Below are 19608 nucleotides of genomic sequence, written 5' to 3'. Positions count from 1 at the left end.
ACCCAGCGGGCTCCTCGCTCTGTGCGGAGGGCCGCAGCACACCCACGTGACCCATCGGGCTCCTCGCTCTGTGCGGAGGGCCGCGGCACACCCACGTGACCCAGCGGGCTCCTCGCTCTGTGCGGAGGGCCGCGGCACACCCACGTGACCCAGCCGGCTCCTCACTCTGTGGCGAGGGCCACGGCACAGCCACGTGACCCAGCGGGCTCCTCGCTCTGTGGCGAGAGCCACGGCACACCCACGTGACCCAGCGGGCTCCTCACTCTGTGGCGAGGGCCGCGGCCATTGGGAAGCCAAGACAGGGCTCTCTGTGATGTGGGGCTCAGGACAGAGGCCCCTCTTGGTGTGACCTAGTGGGAGCATTAAATGTTCCTGTTTTTGAAATTACTCTTCTCCTCAAAAGCAACTAAGGCCTGTATTCCTTCTTCTTCACTACCTGCTTACTCACTCATGAGTGCTTCTTAGAGATTTTTTTCTTGAAATATAATTGCTTGGCAATATTAATTTCAGATGGAGGGAATAGTGATTCACTCTTTTTATAGATTTTACTCCCCATTTAAAGTTGTTACAAACTAATGCCTTTATTTCCCTCTGCTGTAAATATATTCTTGTGAAAGTGTTAATGGCTCAGTCATGTCCAACTCTTTACAACCCCATGAACTGTAGCCTACCAGGCTTTTCTGTCCACGGAATCCTCCAGGCAAGAATACTGGAGTGGGTTGCCATTTCCTTCTCAAGGGGATTTTCCCCACCCAGGGGTCGAACCCAGATCTCCTGCATTGCAGGCAGATTCTTTACTGTCTGAGCTACTATGCTGCTTATCTATTTTTACATAGTAGTTTAACTTCTTAAGAGATTTTGAAACCATGTAAAGGCAGATAAATTACTGTATCCCTAGGGTGCGGAAGGGAAAAAATCCTGAGGAGTCAGAATCATGATGAAAATAACCTACCTGGGTATAGAGTAGCCAATAGCACAAGTTGCCAGGATAGCCAGCTAGCCTGAAAGGGTAGAACCAACAGTGAATGTTTGGCAGAATTTGCCTTGATGTGAAGCAGACTAGCAGAAATCTTACCCATCTTTGCAGGCTTCAGTAAAGCTATTTGGAAATACATAGAAAAGTCTACTTCTAGAGTAAAAAAATGGTCAAGGAACACACAGTTTTGCCAAATGGAACATTAACATACCTTGCAAATTTTACCTGGCTGCCCAGATGATGTGGTCATGATTACTGATGAATCCTCCCTCCCCAGGATGGGGTGAACTCTTCCAGCATCCCAACAAGTGAGGTCTTTGTCTCAGGCTTTGAACACCTTCCTTCTATCCCCAGTCTCTGTGTTGAGGGCTCCCGTGGAGCCTCCCCAGTTTGCTGTCTGGGCCCCCTGGCATCCTCCGCGTTGTTTCAGTTTCCAGCTATCACAATATATACAGCTTGCCTCCCTCACTATGGAAAGTTCACTGCTGCTGGATTCAGCGTATAGTGGCCTCTGGAGTAGGTCTGGGGGCTGCATTCCCCTGTGCCGAGCCTGGTTCCTCTCTTGGTGATGAACTCCTATGATGAACTACTTCTCAGCTGCTTGGCCACAAGTCAGGGTCGTACTCAGGGTCGCTCCCAAGGACGCTGCCCGTCGTTGCACTGGCTGTGCTGACGAGTCTCCTGCTTATGCTTCCTGGCCATTACTACTCGTCGTAAACTCGTGGTCTAACAGACACCCGCTGGGTGCCTTGACCACACATTTTTCAGTCTGCTTTTGTCTAGTAGCATGCTCATTATTATGATCCCTTGTTAGACCTGGAGGAAACAGTTTCTAAGGTTAAGAGGTCTATCTTCCTAAAAGTAACAGATATGCTTTCTCTGCATCCCATTCAGTTTCTGCTTTAGAATGTCCCCTATTTATCTATCTGGCTGACAGTTTTAATTCCTGTGTACATCCAAGGCCATATGCTTTCTACCCCAGAGCACATGTTAAATCACTTAATTTCTATTCTCTCCTCCTTGTATGAAACATACATTCTGTCTCTCTGACCTTCTCCTCCTTTCCATCTGTCCCTCCTGATCCCTAACTCCCTCCCTTCCTAAACTGATGGTCAGAATATCTGGTCTCAATATTGCATACTCAATGCTATATATAGGAAATATGGTGGTCTAATACCATATTAGACCACCATATTTCCTATACAATGCTAAACAGATTAATGTGTTTTCAGTGGCTATAAGATTAACTCTAAGCTCCTTACCTTGCCAAATTCATAAACTTTTTTTTGTGAGGCAGTGATACTTAAGTAGGGTTGTGAGGAAAAGGCTCTCTGAGGAAATGACATAGAGACGGTGATATTTGACATCCTTATATTTGAGAGGAAACCAACCACCTACTAAACCATGACAGTACTCTATAAATTGTTAAGATGTCACCTCAGTGAATCGCAGTCCCTTCCAGTCCCCTGTGCAGCAAGGAAAATTAGAAAGCAGTAACAGTTTTCCTGATTTCTGAAGCCATAAGTTTGCACTGATCTTTGGACCTTCTTGCCAACCTCCATTTTTTCATCTGTATCGTGTCTCTCCTCCTCTTCTCTTTCTGGTTTGGGCTGGCCTCATTTAGGTCCTTGTGGTCTCACTCCCCTCTGGGATTCTGTCTTCCTTATGCCCACCCTCAGTCTCCCCTGCCTCCCTTCCCTTCCTGCTGCTTTGACCCACTGCTCACTCCAGTTCCCCCTGCAGTTGACTTCCCTTTCTAATAACCCTATACTTTTAAAACCTTCCTGCAGGTTTCCCTGGCTGCCTCCGTTTTTGGCTAAACCACCTGTCCTTTCCAATATAAGCAACTTTTGATATTCACGTTTGGAAAGAAGAGTATTTCCAGACTAACCTGACTGGAACTGGCTGGTAGAGTGTCTAGCACATACTAAGCTCTCAGTAAATATTTTTCGAATCCTGAGTGAATGAATTGATTGTCCTAATCTTAGTCTATCTATAAGATTAAAGTGACTTTTTTCCTTAATATGTGTATATTGTTTCCTTACCCATAAAATGCATATAAAAGCCTTTACCTTCCACTATATAGATATTAAAATCTCTTACTCACAAGATTTTTATTTTAACTCTACCCTGGGATTAACTTTGTCATTAATCCCAGAGACGCCTAGAGGCATTGGCAGTGTCTCAGAGATTATTATTATTGGCACGTTGTCCCCCACAGTACGTGGTCACAAGCCTGCAGCATTGAGTGTGCAAATATTTATTTACTAATGATCATAACAATCACAGAGATTTCAGTTGTTTGGGTTTTTATTTTTATCATCCTGAGTAATCAGATGTGTGTGCATGCATGCTAAGTCGTCGCTTTAGTCGTGTCTGACTCTTTGTGACCCTATGGACTGTACCCTGCCAAGCTCCTTTGTCCACGGGATTCTCCAAGCAAGAATACTAGTGTGGGTTGCCATGCCCTCTTCCAGGGGATCTTCCCAACCCAGGGTTCGAACCCGCCCCCCCGCCCCCCCCCATGCCTCTTATGTCTCCTGCATTGGTAGGTAGGCTCTAAACCACTAGCGCCACCTGGGAACCTAAGTCTCCTGCACTGCAGACAGATTCTTTACGGTCTGAGCCACCAGGAGAGCCCAGTAATTAGATACGTTCATCAAATTAAGCAGAAATTTTCAAGAAAAATATTTATATTAAGTTGTCATATTTTCAGTTAAGTAGCAACTAAAAAGCAGTGTTTATTTTGAAGAAAAATTTTCAAATGTGTCCAGAGTTTGGTTTTAGCCACTTTGCATGGTATTATTGATCACCAGTAGCAGGAATAATTTAGTTTCAAAAAATTTTTCAAGATTTATCAAAAACAAATGGTGTGTTCACTTTTTATAGGTATTGAAGTATGTTTAGATTCATCAGTGCCAACTTGTTTCCAGTATGGGGTCTTAAGTGTTGTTAAATACTCATGTACAAGAAATAAAACTCTGATTCTGTATGCCAAATAAAAATAACGTATTGCCCTTTCAGCTTTGAGCATTCTCTATTTATAGTCCTAAAATATTTAAATAATACCAAAAATAGGTAAAGAAAATCCTGTTGTGATTTTTAGCGCTTATATTCTCTAGTTCAAGAAATCCTATACAATTTAAACTGTGATGTTTATTTAGACTAGCATAAGGTTCTGAGCCATATGAACAGGAACAACTTTAAAACAACAGTTCAGTATTTATGATTTTGTATTTGCTGTCCAAGGGATATAACTGTGAGGCGATTGGGCAGTCTTTCAAACAAACATGCTGAGAGTTATGCATCCAGGAGGGCTTGTCCCTTTCAAAGCAGTCACCTAGGGAGGCTACATGTTTGTTCCAGTAATACCCTCATGACTTAAAATGTTGTGGAATACCGTTTTTTAAAACTGCCTCTGAACCTGCTAAGAAATAATAAAAAGCAAGATGACACATTATTTTGGATATCCTGAATTGTGGTAGAGATGCATTTGACTTTGATGAGTAATCAAAAATCATCTTAGATCAAACACAGTGAAGAAAATGCAGAGTATTTGGGGTGATTGTTTGATGTAAAGACAACAAGATGGCCTTTCTTGAATGATACATAAACGAACTTTTGACATTGATTATCAAAGAGGAATTCCGGAATCTTAAAACTTGGAATAAATGTAGAGGCTCCTAAGGTAGCTACTGTGAAGAACAATACATCTCTAGGTAAAAAAATAATAATGTGTGTATGTTTGCAAAATAAGATTAGTTTTATTACTTTGTAGACATACTTTATAGGTGAAAAAACTACTACTATCATGGAACTTTTTATAAGCAAACTTCCAAATGTAAGTAGAATTTCTCTCTTACCCTTTCTAAGCTTTTTAAGAAATCTGAATTTCTAATAATGACTTATTCTGAATCCTCAGCATTCAAAAAAGTAATGTTTACCATTTGAAAAGCAGGTGCTATGAGATTTCACTTCACCTTTTTCTGATTAGCTTTGTTACCTCTGCTCTTCAATTTTTTATTCAATGTATCCATCTTTGTTCACCCTGAGAATCTCAAAGTGTATTTTTTTCACTGTAAAAATATCCTTAAGTTTTTGAACCAAGGTAGAAAATAAAGTCTAAGCTGAATATTATTAATTGTTCCATATTGTTTTAAGCCCTTTTTGTTGCATTAGTAACAATCAGATGCCTTTCTTTTTTAATTTGGGACCCTGTATCTTAGTAAATAAAAAGATCAAATGATAAAAAGTCCCAAAGGTTTTGTAAAAATTAATATTCTCAGTGTTGGGACTCCTATTGTTTTTCACTTCTACTAATAAAAACTCAAAAAGCAGAGTTCAAACAAGTGGCTGGACCACATTTCTGTAATGTAGACTCCTGGTGAACTCTTGGAGTTAACGGGGGTGGAGCTGATGCATCCTGCTTTATCAGAGCGTTTCCAAATTTATTCTGCCACATCATCTTGATCCAGGTCAGCCAGGCCCCTATTTCTTCACTGCTGAGTTCAACTAATAAAAAGTAAAGTGGAGCATGAAAGGCAGAGAAAATTGTTATCCTTTTGTGACGAGGCTAAGACAGCTAAATTGTAACACAATTTAAACTGTTCAAATTCGACAGGTTTGATTGGAAAATTAGGTGACCCATGTAGTTAGAAATCAAAATGGTCACGAGTTTACAGTTTAAAAAGTCATAGTGTGGTGTTTTTACTACAGTCTCTTAGAATATTATTTTATTCCACCTGGTAGTAACTATTGCACAAATGACTGTTGTTTTGCAGTTTGGTGATTTAAATGCTGTGTCTCCTGGAAATCTGGATAAAGGTAAGAATCAAAAATAATGTACATTTTCAAGGACTTTTTTTGAGTAAGAAGTTCTCAGAGGAAAATGTAGTATATGTACATATATAAAGTATATATACACATACATTTCCATTTTGTGGAAATGGCATCGAATCCTTGATGAATGTGACAGTTGTGTCTTTTGAAATGCTTCACTCCAGTTCTATGCTTTCTTTATGTTATGTATATTAAGTGCAAGAATTGAATTTAAATGCAGTTTTGCCTGCAGTTGATTACAAGTAACAAGAAATTCTTTCTGGCCTTCACTGAAGTCCTGGAGAAAAGTGATAAAATTGGGTCAAATATTTTTATTCAAGGCCCACTCGGCAAGAAAAGAGTCCTCAGCCTACCCAAGTCACTAATTCATACTTTTCAGTAGAAAGGGAACCCAGAAATAGCAGTGAAGTTTACTATTAAAGCACAATCAGTATTGGGGGAGTAACATATATATTTCTTGAACTTTCATATTAGTGTTGCCATTCTAATATGACAATCCAATATATAATTCTGAAGAAACTCACAACCTATATCAGAGTAAAAGGAGCAGGGCTCAAGGGAAAATGAGGTTGGAATAGAACACACACACAAACACTCCTGAAAAAAAATTCTAACTCAGATTTTATCTTAATGTAAAATTTCTAATAAGTAAGCACTGCAGAAAGTGTACACCTTTGTTAAAACACACACAAAGTGAAGACATCTTGAGGTTTAAAGAATTGAGTTTTGGAGTCAAAGTGTACAAAGACTGGGAAGAACTATACCGTTAGACCAGGACAGAGCCAGTGGGGAAACTGAGGCATGAGGAAGGATGTAGGAAATCTCCGCACAAGGTGCTGTGCTGTCCTCTGCAGCATTCTGTACCAGGGTCCTCAGTGTTCAGCTTCCGAACCTTCCTGGTGGTGGAAGACAGTCATGTGCCGGGGAAGTCCTATGTGAATCAACATCACTCCCACATTAAACTCCTGTCACTATTTATCAACCATGTCCACCTCAATTCCCGTGTTAATATTATGCATAATAGCTCAATAGTAGCAAAACAGGGAAAGTAGAAAATGATAGCCCCTATAAAATAGCTGCAAATATATATTATTTAGGATTAACTGAAGAAACATCAGAAAAGTAAATCAATGATGAGGCCAGTTTGTCATTTCAGAGCAGGAAAAGTAGCTGTTGACACCCAAGTCCAACATAAGACAACCCTGATGATGCACTGATAAAGCCTCCTAATTCAGATTCAGGGATTTCATCCCAGGGTGCCTGGAGGTGTCCTAGGAATGTTGCCTCTGGGCCAGACACTGATTGGCAGCCAGTCTTCTTTGTCCAGTGTTGAACCAGAGTCTTCAATAGTAGCACCTTTCTTTTGTTTTCGTTCTTTTGTTCCAAATTCCTATAACTTCAAATAGGTTCCTAGGAAATATCTTGAATTTTATAGAAGTCTTTCTATAAAGACTTGAATTTTATCTTTGGTCTTTATAGAAGCTTAAAATGTCTGTGGGAACTAGAGAAAGGGCTTGCTTTTGTGCTCCTGTGTAGCCTGTCCAAAAGAGCCCTGTCGCTCATAAGTGGACCTGAAGCAGGGTGGCCTTGAACACTAGTTTGTTTTGCCCTTCGCCCCATTGCCTTTTTCAGGACATCCCACTTTCTCTCCACTTGCCTGCCTTCTTGAAATGATTTTATTTTTCTTTTACTTCTGCCTCTTTTATTATGTTGGCACTATTTTCTAGTCACAGAAAAGTTGGTGGAGATGGAGCCAAGAAGCAGTGTGACTTACCCTCTTCTTCCTGGGTGGCTCTGCTGGTCCCATTCACTGCCGACTGGATGTTTCTTGAGACAGGACCACACTAGCATATTCAGAACCTAAGGCTTGAATGTGAAATCTTTTAAGAAATTTTTGTGGGCTTTTTGACATAAAATGAGAACCTAATTTTTTCCAGATAATGAAAGTAATAGTAGCTCTGTAGAAAGATTTCAAATAATGCAGAGAATTAGAATTAGAAAGTATAGAAAGTGAAAACTTCGTAGCCTAAGAGACTTCTGAATTTAAACATTAAGAATTTAGTGAGAGGATCCTTCCAGACCTATTGTTGTTTGTTTATATATATATATATATATAAACCACAGAGGTATCATGAAAGTCAAAGTGTTAGTTGCTCAATCATGTCCAACTCTTTGGGACCCCATGGACTATAGCCCACCAGGCTCCTACGTCCCTGGGGTTCTCCATGCAAGAACACTGGAGTGGGTAGCCATTCCCTTCTCCAGGGGATCTCCCCAACCCAGGGATCAAACCTGGGTCTCCTGCATTGCAGGCTAATTCTTTACCATCTGAGCCACCAGCTCCTCTTATTGAAGCAAATGTCTATGGAATGTAGTCCTCTCCTGCAGCCCTCCAGACCTTTGGATATGTTCTGACCAACTGCAGTGTTATCATCAAGTTCATTTTCCAGAGGCAAAAGGTAACTAGATAAAATAGGTGAGCCAGGATATCTTGCCTCATCTAAGAGAACTTCTCTGTATATTGTTGAATGCAGTACAGATATTATTTCTAGTCGATAATACCTAATATCAGCCTTTTTTAATCACCCAGCATTTCCAGAAATGTTGCTCCCGGCAGCCACATATGGAGGCTGCACAACCTGCACAACCACATATGGAGGCTCTGTTATTCCTCATCATTTCTCTCTGGAGCCATCTTTGCACCAGTTGATAGGAAAAGGAGAAAAGTCAAGGAGCCCATTTATGTTGAGAGCTGTATTAGCAGAACTTCTGCAGGTGTGCCCCCAAAGGGTAAAACTAGCCTCAACACCCCTTAGAATGAGTCCAGCTGACTTTTTCAGTTATTAGTTACACACTCATTGTACATAACATGCCATAGAATGTAATGGAGATCTAATTCTGTTAATACAAGTCACCATAAAAAGTAAAAATATCTAAGAGTAAGTATAGATTTATTTATAAATGAGGTTTTGGTATAATTATATGTGGGTTTTTTTGTGGGGGAAGGGTAAACAATAAAACATATTGAAGATGAGTAAAAAAGAGGTTTTTTTTTTTTTCTGGCTGCACTTCACAGCTTGTGGGATCTTAGTTCCCCAACCACGGATCAAACTCAGGCCCCTAGCAGTGAAAGTGCAGAGTCTTAACCATTGTACCATCAGCGAATTTACAATAAAAAGATTTCTGAAGCAGAAATATATCCCTAGCTGTTTAAAAATTAGCACTCATGAAGAGGCATTCTCTCCACTCCTCTCAGGAGACTCTTACACAGTAGTAAAGCTGTGTGTAACCATTTTCTCTCTTTGCTGTGCTTTTGAATTTTAATAGCACATGCTGGAAAAAATTAAATAGTATCCCATTATAACAATGTTTTAGTTAATATAGAATGTATTAAAATTTGGAGGTAATAGTGACTACTTAATACACCTAATTTCCAGAAATGAATACCAGCTATTAACAGAGACTATCAGTGTTGCCAGGAAAGAAATTCATTATGCTTTTTAAATCTGATACTGCGCCTCAGTCTTCATAATTTTTTGTAAGGAAAGTTAAGGATCTAATTAATATTGTGATCGACAACATTCATGTGCACAGAAGGTGTGTACACAGCCCCTGCTTATATACACTGTAGTTATTTCATGAATCAACATAGTTCCTATCTGTATTAACATCAGCACAGATGAAATTTATATCTAGTGTAGGTCTTCAGAGGAAACTGTAATTTTTTCTTTCTTCCTTTTTTGTTAAGTTAGCATTTTTCAGCTCAGTACATTCCCTGCAAACCAGCATAGTGTACCAAAGTGCCTACTTTAAAATGACACAAGTTATGCTACTCTTTAATGTAAAACTTTAGGAAACTCCAAAGGTCTTCTTAGAAGAACTATTAAAGGTACGAGCCACAAACAGGTCAAGAATAAAGTACCTTTGCTGTGTTTGAAAGAATAGGGCACTGACACAGGTAGAATCCATTGAAAGGAAAACCCACAAGCTTTGTCCTCCAAGAAGGGCTAAGGAGTTGCTTTCCTAATGTACTATATTAAAGTGTTTCTAAAGCATGTGTGGATTGCTCTTTTCCAGTTTGTCTTCTAGTACTTGTCTTGGTATTATGTTTGTGCAGATGAAGGCAGTGAAGTGGAAAGTGAAATGGATGAGGAATTAGATGACTCTTCAGAACCTCAAGCCAAAAGAGAGAAAACAGAGCTGAACCAGGCGTTTCCGGTGGGTTGCATGCAGCCTGTTCTCGAGAGTGGCGTGCAGCCAAGCCTCCTGAATCCAATTCACAGCGAGCACATCGTCACAAGCACTCAGACTATCAGACAGTGCAGCGCTACAGGAAATACCTATACTGCAGTCTAAAGGATATTAAAGTGTATTTTTCCAGCTAACATTAACCCTGTTGATATTGGGCTTAAGTTGAAATTTTAATAAGCCTGAAGGTCGACTGTTGTCAAATACTATCTGTGCTGAACATTATCTTTTCAGAGTTGTGAAATGGAATGGGTGTATGTATTTTGCCAGGTCTTTTTTTTTAACATAAACAAAATTATTTGCCTCTTAATAATGAGTTTTTTCCCCTTAGTTTTGGGTGTCAAGAAGGATTTTTACAACACTTAATGTCAATGTTTTTGTTTTCTTATAATTAAAAAGTAATTTACATTTTTGTAGCTTAAAATATTTTATTGTTGATTGTTAGTCTTGGTGTATGATTTCATGTGTAAGTTTTTAATTAGATGCACTTCTGTGAAATATCAAAAGAAATTATTTTCTTTGATTTACACTGGAGGCATGCACATTTGGCAGCAGATGCATCAAATTTGCTTTTGAAAGGTGCTTTTCATTGGACAGAACCACAAGACACTATTTTGATAACATTTTGGAGTACGGAGAGAGAATACAAAGCATTTTTATTATAGTGCTAGAGGGTTGGGAAGGTCATCTATTTTTCTCTAAAGAAAAATTGAGCTGTGCATTTATCAGTTCAGAGTAAATGACAGAATTGCAAGAGATTATGCTAATAAGTACATAATTTGTGTACATAATTATTAAACCATGTTAATGCAAGCTTCCGTTAAACATTGAATTTTAACTGTTATTTGCATACCAATTCCTCTGTTTAAAGACTACTGATTCTGTATTTGGGACCACTGCACAGATGCATTCTGCTGTTGAGTGGGGCTGTTATAGTTAGATACTGAAGCTGAAAAAAATGACTTGACTTTTTTTTTTTTTTAAGTGTACACGCTACTTATGCTGAGCTGGACATACAGGAAACCATTCCATTTGGATGACTTTCTTTTATTCCAGGTCTTTTTCCTAATAGTAGTTCAATATGCTGCTATTGTAAAAGAAAATTTATAGAATGCAAGGAATGTAGCAACCTGCATATCGTTATTTCCTTCAAAAATATTTCCTGGTTTCTAAAATACGTGGATTTAAATTTTAAACAGAACCTGAAGGCAGTGTAACTGGCACACCACACTGCTGCTTATCTCCAATTCTGTAGGATTTGGATAGGTGGCTGGGTGGACCAGTGCCATTGAAGAATGTACATCAGGGATCATCGTACCTCGGCTATTACATGGTGCCTTAAAACAGAACTGAAGCTAAGGTTTAGTAAGGCTTATTTTGTTCATGTGAATTCCTTTTCAATCCATTTGACAAGGTGTGCCTGTCATTTTCAGATTGCCGAAGTGAGGACAGGTAACATGTTCTTCAAAGGAAATTTAGGGAAAGCTAAGCAAAACAGACAAAAATCACTTCCCCTCGTTGAGTGACCATGAATTTATTTTTGTTCCTTGAGCTGAAGATTATTTGATTACAAATCACATTGTTTAAAGATTAAGGATCAGATTGCTGTTGTGGAATAGCAGGCTAGTTTTAATTACCAACTTTGTTACATAAAATCATCTATGTTTTAGACCATTCTTATCTAGTTATAATTTAAGAAAATTAACAAAATAAGCAGGTACTTATTGAAGTGCATCTTTTCAGTCTAAATGTTTCTCTGTGTGTCTCGGTGTCTGTGTGCCCATGTGTACAGGGGTGTCCATGGGCGGGAGTCAGCTACAAAGTCAGAAGGTGAGATCCCAGAGAGGATACACCCATCCCTATTTTAATTTATGTGAAAAGCGAGGTTCTTTTAAGCACTCAAATTATTAACAAAAAGAACAGGCACATCCATTTATTTAAATAGTTCTAAAAAAGCTAATTAGCAAAAATAAATAGTATACAAATACACAGAGCCAAAAAAAGGGAAAGCACAAAATGATTTACAGATTATTAATGAGGCCTATGTTAAACTCAAGAGGTTTTATCTTCTCAGTTTTATTAGGGTGGGGGTGGGGTGTGGGAAGGAGAGGGTGAGCCAATCTAATCTGTTAAATTGAAAATACCAAATGGCGCATTGGGTAACACTAGTACATTTCAGCTACTGTTACCTGATTGCCTTAGACTACTCAAATAACTAAGATCAACAAAGCTTCTTAAGTTTGAATGATTTAGATATAATTTTTTAATTGATTCAAATTTTGTATCATACAACTCACATATTTGAAAGTCTTCACTAGCATCCTAGCATCACCTTCTTTAAATATCATTTAAATAATCATTCCCCTTTTTCCTCCCCAAAAGGCAATGAATTTGCACTATCACACACACACAAAGGCAAACAAAACACCTTAAAGCTGCAAAGACGTGTATCTACTTCATTGTGCATTAGAAAAGGTTTACAGGTAAAATTAAAATCTAAAAAGGAAAAAATCATTCTTCATTATGACCCTCCTTTCTGAATTTTTTCACTTTCCCATTCACCACCCCCAGAACTATATTATATCTATATTGGACCAAATGTATTTACTGTTTTCATCTTGTTTATTGAATGATTTTAAATATTTATTATCATTGTTTAATGTTGGATATATTTGTATCATGAGAGGAATCTGATAAATAATGGGCAAATTTAGATTGATGAAATTTAGGGATTGGGTACCCTCCAGGATTCAACATTTCTTCCAGTTGTTCACGGTTGGTTCTAAATTAGGACAGATTAGAGGAATCAAATATTATTACATTTCAATGAATATTACAGTATTCTAATGTCTTTTTATGAACACAGGGACATTGATTCTTCGTGACTAGGGTAGGCAGTTCTGACCAATAGATAAAATGACATCTGTGGTCTCTGCTATTTCCAGTTATCTGTAATCCACAGAAGGACACACAGAGCTTAAACAATTTTGACTTTGAATTGTGAAATATATTAGAAAATAAAAGCATAATTTACACAGTTGAGCAAATTGGAGCAAATGTTGAATTTTTTTTCATTTTTTTATTCACAAAAACTATTACCTTTTCTAAAATTATGACCACTCTCAGAGTAGATTTCACTGATAAGTGAAAGTACACATTTTAAGGACCTCTTAATATTTCTTGACATTGTAATTAAATACTAGTCATGAAAGTATCTATGTAGACCCAGTGCTAGACTTTCGGTGAGGAAAAATGTGAGGAGGACATGTTGGCTATTTTTAAGTTTCTAAAAAGATATTTGCATGTAATAGTATTGAGTACCATGGGTATAGTTTGACCTTCACATACACTTTGAGAATCATACCCAAAAGATTTGCATTCACAAAGCCAGTGAACAATGGGATGAAATGGCTGAAATGTCTCCTTGGAACACAGGACCCAATTTAAAATTTTTTCTCTCGATATCAAATGGCTGGTCACTTTTTCAGGATTCTCATCCAAACTATGTTTGGACTGACTCTATAAGTCTTACTGCCTTTTCAGAAATCTGCTTTCCTTTTTGTGCGTTTTCTTGTACTGTATAGCACGGTTCATGCACCTCTCTTTAGATGGTGTACTTTAAAAACAAAAGTAAATTTTAGAAAATGATTTTTAACACTGCATACCTAAAATTAGTAGTGTGCATCATTGACTGCCTTTGCTTTGTAGTAGACATGTAAAAACGAACACGTTCTTGTAGAATGCTGTCAAAGTCATTCAGGACTGAATATGGTTTCATTACCATAATCATGAACCTTTTTACGTGAACGCACTCTCTAGAAGTGCAAATCGCGATGCATTTTCAAATTGAAAAATTCTTCAGATGTATTTGAAATGTCTAAAATAATGCTGTGCTTGAAACATTAGTGTAAAAAAAGTGTAGGTCACTGTGATGTTGGTCCTCCTTGTGTGGACACAAGTAGAAAGTAAAAAACTTTGGCAAGTCACCTTTGTGTACAATTTGAGGCAGTGGTTATATTACAATAAATTGACCTTTGTTATAACCTCCCCTCCTCCAAATTCCTGGTGAGAAAAATAATAGTCATCAAAAAATTAAAGTTACAATTTATGATTTGTATGAATCATAGCAGAACATGGGGGAGAGGGGTTGACATGCAGTGCTACTGAAAATTAGGCTTGTCACTAGATCAGATCAACCTCCATGTGTGTGCTTAGAACAAATCAATTAATGGAATCCTAGTATTTCTGCAAGTTTGGTGATTTTTAAAAACTGGAATAGAAGCATTAATTCAGTGCTTAGTTCTAGTATTAGAAAACCCCTTTAATGTAATGCCTTGTATTAACCCTTTGAGCATTGTAAGATATACAATGGGGGACAAAAGCCTTTCAGATCATTTATTTAGACTTAGACCGGTAAAATATACTCTATATCCAAATGTCTAATTATGCTGTTTTTTTAAAGGGGGGGTAGGAAGATAAAGTGTTTCCATGCTGAACACTTGCATTTTATATACAACTCTTAATTTTCTTCAAGAGGGCTTGATATATTTATTCCCAAATATTCACTGCCATCTAAGGAAGTGTACTGTTTACAGAAAAAAAAAAAAAATCAACTTTTCTAGCATCACATCATGACTCTAGAAAAGGAGGACAAATACATGGGCCTGTAGACCTATGTCATTACTGATCTCTGCACATTGAAAGTACCTAGATTGCCTTTAAAAGGTATGATAAAGAAAGGGTTACATTTTTTTTCCCCAAACAGAACAAAAGATCTCGTTTATTTAGCTTTAGAAAGTACAGTTGTAAGAGAAGCCTTAGAAACGAGTGGATAAAGAAAAGCTGAACTATGGGGGCAGGTAAGCTATTTGGAGTTAGATCTCTCATAAAATATTGTTTGGGAATTTCATGTAGGGCATAATTTTATCTATGCTCCAAAACTTTAATACTTTGTCAAAAGAATTATATATAGATAGAATGGCACTTGATTTTAAGCTCATCTGTCAGGAGATGCTATGACTACTGCTTCTGGTATCTAAATGCCAGTGTGCTTACACAATTGCTGACTTTGTTCCAGGGCCTCTCTGCGTGCACTGGGCCCCCTTTGTCCCCTGCTCAAGGGAACTTGAGAGCCGTGTCATCTGCAGATGTGCTTGTGCTGCGCTAGCCAGGCGCTCATAAAGAGTGTAACCTATTCTGATGTCTGGTGAAAGGACATCCATAGCATAGTGCAAGTTTGCCGTAAACGTTGCTTTTTTTAGGCAGTTTAGGAAGTCAAACCATGCAAATTACTCATGTGTTAACATGCAATACTCAAAGGGTTTTAATTTAACTCTCTTCTTTTGAATTCTTCATGATGATTTACTGTAAATGCTTCTAAGTTTGCATGCCTTGATCATTGCTGCTAGTGATTTTATGTGCCAGTAGACCTGAGTTTAGTTTACCAATTTTACTTAAATAGTAAAAGCCACTTACAAAGTGACTGCCTAGGATTTCTTTTTTTTTTCTTTTGGTTTGAAGTAATTGGTAATATGTCCTATTTTCAAAGATGTATTTTGTCTCGTATTTGGTTCTGATATTTGATCCTTTCCCCTCCCCGCCACTTCTTTCCTTTGTTTTTTTTAAATGAATTATGATGTTGGGATTGGAAGCCCTGAGTAATGAAATCTTTGGTAAGGATTGTTTTTATGTAGCTCAGTAATGAGGACAAGTCTTTATTAGAGGGATTATGATTCTGGGGAGGAAAAGAAAAAGTGAAAACTCCCATTGACTGTTGATAACCAAGTAAATTTTTCCTTAATGAATTAATACTTTTGAACAAATAATTGCCTTGTTTTAACCTGTTAAACACAATTTTAAATGACCCAGTAACGGAGGTATTGAATTTTATTCGTTTAAAAAGCATCTTTTGTACCAAAGCAAATTTTTTCTCATCTCCATCATCAATTGGGACCTATGGTGGTGACCAATGCGTTGGTTACAGAAACTATAAGTGAGTGCCTTGAGAAAACTTGGAAATTTGTGCCTGGGGTGGTAAACTTTTAATTAGGTTAATTGTAGTGCTTACCAATCAGTAATTCTACTATCACTCAGGGCTTTCGTACCTTCTAGGTAAAACTTATTTCATTGTGTTTTTTTAAAATATTGTATTTTTTTTTAAGTGCCATCATTTAAATTTCACTTAGTAAGTGGCAGATTACATTATTCAGTCCCACAAGCACAGAAACATAGTAACACTAGGAGATATTTGAACATTTATTTTACAATCGACTGAATATATTATGTAAATGAGGTAAGCAACTTTTGTAGAGGTTGTATGTGTGAGATAATGTAATGTTCTTTTCCAGTTTTGGACTACAGTTGAATAAACTTTTTAATTATTTAAAAACATCTTTACCGAATAACATGTGATGGTTTTTTGTATAATGTATTTGATTTTGTAAATACGTATTTCCTGATGTGATTTTTGTGAGAAATGCTAAATCTTTTAGTATATCATGTCCTCTCAAAATTGGCAGGAGCTAAATAATAGTTTGTGGGCGATTTGTATTGTGTACTGTACAATAACTGGGGAACTTTTATAATTATAAAAATATATATTAACTTTTAGTGTGTTGTTTAAAACAAATGACTGGAACATACTAAAGATATTAGTAGGATTTTTCTGAATATTTCAGACTTGAACTCAGGCTAGCTTCCTTGTGTTTTTCAAAACAAAATGGTGTCTTGTCTTTTAAAATCAATAAATTTGTTTCCTTGTTACAAATACATTTGAAATGGCTTGATTCCCTCCCCCCACACGCACCTCGTATCATTGCCAGGAAGCATATATTACACTGCCTCATCTAGGATGTCTATCATTCACTAGCTTAGAAACAAAATTAAGTTGTTTTCCTTTTTTGTGTCAAATGGAATTGGCAATATTTACACATGAACAGCACAAAAAGAGAAAACAAAATTATAAGCCCAGCAGGGTACAAATCTTACCCTCAAAGAAAATTAGTGATTGAGTGCTGTTTAATTTCAAAAGCTGTCAACATTCCCATTGTAAATCCAGATTTTTGGATGTTCATAATGTGTTTGTTTGGTGTCACTTCACATTGATATTTGGCACCCAAGTTTCTTGCTTAGATTGCAACAGTTTATTAAAATTCATTTTAATACACTTAAGATACCCTGCCTCAGTTTTTTTCTTCTTTGAATGATGTATTTACATTCAGGAAAATTCACCCTTTATACATAGAAGAGTTCACAGTTTCTAACCTCTTTTTTTTTTTTGTACTTGGTTTCTCTTGGAAATCTGAGGTTCTCTGGAGGCAACCACAAAATGAGGCGCCAGACCAGTGATACTGGTGAACTGGAGAGAGGCAGAGCCACAGCACTCAGCCTGGAACCACCAGCCCCCGTCCCCTGAGGCAGGAAGGGTGCCCCTAGACCAGCAAACGGGCTCCTTCTAGGGAAGTCTGGGCGTTTCTCTCGGTCAGCTGTCTGGTTCCCCCAGCACGACTGCCTCGCCATTGTCCCAGTCCTGTGGTGTCCAGGACTGCAAGCCCCCCGTCCGCCCCCAGTCACGTGACTGAGCCGTGTCCCCAGCGCGCGGCCACCAGACCCAGGCCCCAGACAGGAGGGAAAGTTTCCTTCTAGTTAATCCTGGCTCAGGAGTGCAGCCAAGGAAGAGGGCACCTGCCAGGAAGGAGAGAGGACCTACCAAAAAAGCAAACCGCGCAGGCGCTGGAGCCGGCAGTGGGGAGCCAGGTGCCTACCTTCTGTCCCAGAGGAGCCGTAGTTCCCAGGTGAGTGGGCCAAAAACCACGCCGCCTGGAGTGGAAGCAAAGAAGCCGCCTCCTTCACGTCCAGTCTGCACGGAGCCGGGGGCGGTGAGTCTGGGCGCTCCAGCCCTCAGGAGCCCTTCTCAGTTTTGCTAGAGCCTTGTGGGTCTCCTGTTGGTTTTCAAATGGTTTAGATATTTTAAGGGCTCGTCTGTGAGGCGAAGGTATTAAAAGTTGAGCGGCCTGGCTCCTCAGGCAGTAGTACTGGATTTTGAGTTCTCTTCTGATTGTGGGGCTGGGGTTGGGCATGAAGTTTATGGTGAGGTTGTGTCCCAGTCTCCTACCGAGTTTAATGTATTTTTGTTCCTGATTTATCCAACATGTCGCAGTTGCTCAGCCAGCCTTATATTAGAGGAAATGTGTTCCATCTGTAGCTGTAGACTCCGTGTGTCTATGGGAGAGGTGAGTCAGGAATTTAATGCTCAGGAACCTCTGTCTTGATCACTGCAGAATTCTCTGTGTCGCGTGGTACTTGGCATATTTTATAATTAACTAATTAATTTAGGCTGCGTTGGTTCTTCCTTGCTGCGAGCCGGCTTTCTCTAACTGCGATGAGCGGGGTTAGTTCTTCTTTTGTTGCTGGGCTTCTGTTTGCAGTGGCTTCTCTTGTGAGCACAGGCTCTAGGCGCCTGGGCTTCAGTGGTCGCAGCTTGCTGGTTCTAGGCTCCTGGGCCCAGAAGTTGTGGTGCATGGGCTTAGTTGCCCCCTGGCATGTGGGATCCTCCCAGACTAGGGATCGAACCTGTGCCCCCTGCATTGGCAGGCTGATTCTTTGCCCTGGACCACCAGGGAAGTCCTTGGCGTGAATTATTTAATAAACAAATACTTGTTTGAATACCTTAATTCATTATACCTAATGTTTATACAGTTTTAAGGTTCATGGTTTCTGCCATTACAAATAATTCTTACAAACTCCTCTTGAGCATTTTGTCTGTGCATTTATCCCATTTTTCCTGTAAACACAGATTCTCTACACATGTTTCCAAAAGCCTAAAATGGTAAAACTATTTTTGGAACAGGTTGCTGAACTCTGTGAAAGCCTAAACCAATTTATAATTCCTTCAAAAACTCTGAATCTGATCTCAGAAAAAAAATTAGTGGAAAAAAATTGTTGTAAAGGCATCTTATGTTTGATCTGGGACTATTTACCATTTTATAGGCAGAGAAATCAACACTTCAGAAAATCCCTGAATAATTTGGCAAATTGATTATCCAGTAAAATGATAGTTGATTATTTGGAAACTTTCCCTCAGCAATGGTCATATTAATTGTGAAGGCATTTTGGGCAAGTAAATATTTTATACCCCAAGTGGTCATCCTAAAGTTAAACTTGGAATACGAGTTACAAATGTAACACTAAGCACTTATGTTAACATATCATTACTTCACTGTCATTTTAACTGTAGCCAGTTGAACATACCTACATATTCTCAGAACACTTCACTATGTGTATTAAGTAGAGGGACTGTTTTTTAAATTATGGAAAAAAAATTTTTTTAAATCTTTCTGAGCTAAAGAAATGACTCATAATCTTACCAAACTAAAAACAACCCATTTCCTTCAAATGTAGAATGGATAAAGACATTACAGACTATTTATGTAAGGAGTACCATATGTTAGTGAATTAAACAGAGTACAATTAACTTGATAAATTTCACAAACATTCCATGGAAAAAAGAAGACAAACATGAAGGACTACATGTTACATGATTTCAT

The 19608-nt window shown here is 38.4% G+C and overlaps 1 protein-coding gene across 8 annotated transcripts in view; it reads left to right on the top strand.

Annotated features, from left to right (window-relative positions):
• Nucleotides 1-16829, top strand: part of RFX3 (regulatory factor X3) — a 427651-nt gene extending 410822 nt beyond the window's left edge. For all 8 annotated transcript variants that reach the window (XM_020879415.2, XM_020879413.2, XM_020879414.2 and 5 more), the window contains 2 exons: nt 5758-5800; nt 9933-16829. In XM_020879415.2, coding sequence (XP_020735074.1) covers nt 5758-5800; nt 9933-10171 — 282 coding nt within the window. In that variant the 3' untranslated portion in view covers nt 10172-16829. The remainder of the gene's footprint in view (nt 1-5757; nt 5801-9932) is intronic.
• The last annotated feature ends 2779 nt before the right edge of the window (nt 16830-19608 follow it).

The sequence above is a fragment of the Odocoileus virginianus genome, chromosome 18, assembly GCF_023699985.2.
Source record: "Odocoileus virginianus isolate 20LAN1187 ecotype Illinois chromosome 18, Ovbor_1.2, whole genome shotgun sequence".
Classification (NCBI taxonomy): Eukaryota; Metazoa; Chordata; class Mammalia; order Artiodactyla; family Cervidae; genus Odocoileus; species Odocoileus virginianus.
Note: the sequence above shows the minus strand (reverse complement) of the source record. Positions and strands in the feature narration are given on the sequence as shown.